Raw genomic sequence first — 4,011 nt, forward strand, 5'->3', positions numbered from 1 at the left:
CGTTTTTAGATCAGTTTGGTACATTCACACACCGAACTAACCCAGGATTTAACTCTTATCGTGATCAACCATTTCATTGTTGGTTCTCGTTTTTATATCAGTTTGGTACATTCACACACCGAACTAACCCAGGATTTAACTTTTATCGTGATCAACCATTTCATTGTTGGTTCTCCTTTTTATATCAGTTTGGTACATTCACACACCGAACTAACCCAGGATTTAACTATTATCGTGATCAACCATTTCATTGTTGGTTCTCGTTTTTATATCAGTTTGGTACATTCACACACCGAACTAACCCAGGATTTAACTCTTATCGTGATCAACCATTTTATTGTTGGTTCTCGTTTTTAGATCAGTTTAGTACAGTCATAGACCAAAGTAACTCAGGGTTTATTCCTCTCATGAGTATTTTCTAGCGAAAATGGTTAAAATAAACAAAAATAAAGAGTCAGTTTAAGTCTCGAAGGTACGAGTTTGAACACGACGAAATCCAGGAAAAAGCTTGTCAAAAAACAACAATACATTATTGTAAAAACAGTGCAAGGAAGTGTTTGGAGCAACAAGTTTCAATTTTGGCCTAGTGTTTTCTAATTTATATACTACAGGTAAAGACGTGTGAAACACTTTTATTTATTAGTCATTTCCAACAGTCGGAAGTAGCTTGACTGATACTGTGACTCCTACAGAAAGAATTCTCATGACACAGATAACGTAAACGTACGGGTTCACCACAACTGACGCACGACTAATGTGAGAAGCTGCGGCTCGGAAGATCAGCGGATCCCGGAAAGAACCAATTACTTCAGGCAGTTGGGAACTAGTCCTACCGAAACAATGGAGTGGATCCTCAGTTGAAATTTCAAAATTATCAATTAACTTACGTATGTACTAGTTGTTAGAATTACAAGGAAACCGATCCTCGGTTTAAATATTTTGGTTACGTATAGCAACCATGTTTAATAAATTCAAACCCGAAACGGTCTCCGATATATTAGTTGGTTAATTCACAGTTTCAACATCTTAGTGATAGTTTAACGAAAACCCCAGTGCCTGAACACAACAGTAGGCACTCTTTGTACAAATAAATAAATAAATCGGAAATGAGCGTGATTTTTGCGCTAAATAGTCACACAGGATACGAAACTTACGACCAAAATTTAGGTTTCACTTAAGTTATTTTCTTTTATACAAATAAATATCGTTATCGGTTTGCCAATAGCATTTCATGTTACTTATAAAAAACCTGGTACTAGCAAGTATTAGAGACGTAACCATCAGGTGACCCCGAACATCGTGTTATTGTTTATAAAAACTACTTATCCAATGGCTGTCCGTGAACTATATTTTTGTACACTCACTGTGTCTTACGTTAATGTAACCTAGGTGACCCGAACATCGTGTTATTGTTTATAAAAACTACTTATCCGATGACTGTCCGTGAACTATATTTTTGTATACTCACTATGTCTTACGTTAATGTAACCTAGGTGACCCGAACATCGTGTTATTGTTTATAAAAACTACTTATCTAATGACTGTCCGTGAACTATATTTTTGTACACTTACCATGTCTTACGCTAATGTAACCTACCTGTACATAGAGTCAATGTCCACAAACGCAACAATGACAAATTTATCTTCATCTTTTTCCCGACTAGCCCTGTCAACTTCTCTGTCAAAATCTACCTCTTCGTCTCACAGCAAAAGTTTATAACAAAATGTTCTTTTCCGCCTTTCAGCTTGTAAAGCAATAGTCTACCAATGACTGGATTACCGGCGTCCAGACATCAATACTGCACCAGATAAACCCTCTATACCTGCGCTTTAACGACAAATCACCCGGTCATAAGCTCTTCGAGAATAAGGAATAGACTTCTCACTTCCCCCTCAACCGGTGCACTTCTGGTTACGCCTACCAAGCAGGTACTCCGTCTTAACACTTCACACAACAAACGTTGTGTTGTACCGCGTAAACAATATAGTTCGGCTAAAGAAAATATATTTAATACACAAAAATCTTACTTAAAAATATCTTATTTATATTCCAAACAAAAGAAAGTGCAAAAAATGTATCTTGATATATATATACACACACACACACATAATCAAGATTTTTTTTAACTTTCTTAGGTTTTTGCTGAAGTGTGGATACAAGAAAACGGATTGGAGGACAACTGCTCCCGTAGGAAAGTTCCCCCGGACAACTGACCCCTAAAGCTATATCTTATATTAATATAACTGACTAAAATAGGAAAAAAAACAATACATGTAATTACATTATGTATAGTTCAACATTCTTATTTTATTACAATAAACAAAACTTAACACGAAACCGGTGTTGTTTTTTCTCCTACTTAAACAGTTTTAGATAATTCAGTCTTTTATGAAATACAAGAAATATGTATTATTTTTTCCCTATTTCAGTGAGTTATATTATTATAATAATATACGGCTGTGGGGAGTAGTTGTCCGGGGGGGGGGGAGTGGTCAGGTTACCAAGAAAACGCTAGAGGATACAGCGGATTCTCTTGTTTCGTATTTACTTTCCGTTTTTAGGAGTGGGCTGTTTCTAGTTAAATGTAAATATATATATATATATTCACGCTAGAGGATACAGCGGATTCTCTTGTTTCGTATTTACTTTCCGTTTTTTGGAGTGGGCTGTTTCTAGTTAAATGTAAATATATATATATATATTCACGCTAGAGGATACAGCGGATTCTCTTGTTTCGTATTTACTTTCCGTTTTTAGGAGTGGGCTGTTTCTAGTTAAATGTAAATATATATATATATTCAAATTAACCCATGTTTTACCACCAAAGAGCTTTTAACTTAATTACAACACACACAGACACACATAAATAAATATATATATATTCAGCTTAGCTATCTATTTATTTCACGTGTTTCAGCGGAATTATTTACTATCTTTTTTTATTATTTAAAATGAATTTGTGTAAAATATTTAAAAAATAGTATAATTTAATAAACAGATTTTCAAATGCTTCTCTGGGGGCGAGAATGGCCTTGTTTTTGATATATATTAGAATTGTGAATCCGCGAATTCTTGGTTCGCGTTTAATTGCCACAAAAAGAAACAAACAAAAACACATTTCACACTTTGGAGTCGTGGGTACGTTATGAAAGTGACTGTCAAATCCCCACTACGGGTCTGACAGGAGTTGGAAGTGGAAGGCGCGGACTTGCTACCTTCTCTTTATTCAGAATTAGGGGCGGTTATGAGGACATGTGAAGATAAATATTTATGCTAAACAAAATATTAAACTATGAGTTAAATATATATATATTTTCATTTTTCACGCCAAAATTTTCCAATATAAAAATCCAATGTTATTTTAAAGTACACCTCTATTTCAATTTTTACACTATTTTCTATTAAGATTATTGACTGTCAATTTATACTTATGTAAAAGTAAACGTTATGTTTACCCTTTCTTTACTTTTTCCCATCAATAATCACCGGAATTAAAGATAAAATAGTAACAATAATAAGCTGGAAAATAAAAGTTGAACTTAAATAGCATAGGGAAAAGTAAAAAAATGGCTATAAATTATAACGCTAAACATAAGATATCTTATGATGAAACATATGGAAAGCAATAGTGTTATTGGTAGGATTATTATATGCATTGTACAGAAGAAGCAACACAAGGACATGGTATTAGTTTCGTTAATGTGGCTATTTCTTAACACTGTCCATTTTGACGTACTTAAGTTACGATTAACATGTGCTATATACCGACAGTTGTTTTTATTTTTGAGTTCTTCTTCACGCCGTGGGAAGATGCACACCTGTTTATAGACGTGTGAAAATCCTCCTCATGGCAATAGCTTTTATTGCAGGTACAATATATCAATACTTCCTGGGGAATTTAGGGCCATTTGTTAATATCCACACTTTGTACAACCGATCAAAATACAGTATTTGAGTTCACGTTAATTGAAACATTTTGCGCACGTGGGCTAAACAGCTAAGTCAGAAAC

The 4,011-nt window shown here is 34.3% G+C and overlaps 1 protein-coding gene across 1 annotated transcript in view; it reads right to left on the minus strand.

Annotated features, from left to right (window-relative positions):
• LOC106476256 (neural cell adhesion molecule 1-like) overlaps window positions 1-1,667 on the minus strand; it is a 59,392-nt gene extending 57,725 nt beyond the window's left edge. Inside the window, exon 1 of the mRNA XM_022381236.1 lies at window positions 1,598-1,667. Coding sequence (XP_022236944.1) covers window positions 1,598-1,649 — 52 coding nt within the window. The 5' untranslated portion in view covers window positions 1,650-1,667. The remainder of the gene's footprint in view (window positions 1-1,597) is intronic.
• Between the last annotated feature and the right edge of the window lie 2,344 nt (window positions 1,668-4,011).

The sequence above is a fragment of the Limulus polyphemus genome, unplaced genomic scaffold, assembly GCF_000517525.1.
Source record: "Limulus polyphemus unplaced genomic scaffold, Limulus_polyphemus-2.1.2 Scaffold154, whole genome shotgun sequence".
NCBI classification, from domain to species: Eukaryota; Metazoa; Arthropoda; class Merostomata; order Xiphosura; family Limulidae; genus Limulus; species Limulus polyphemus.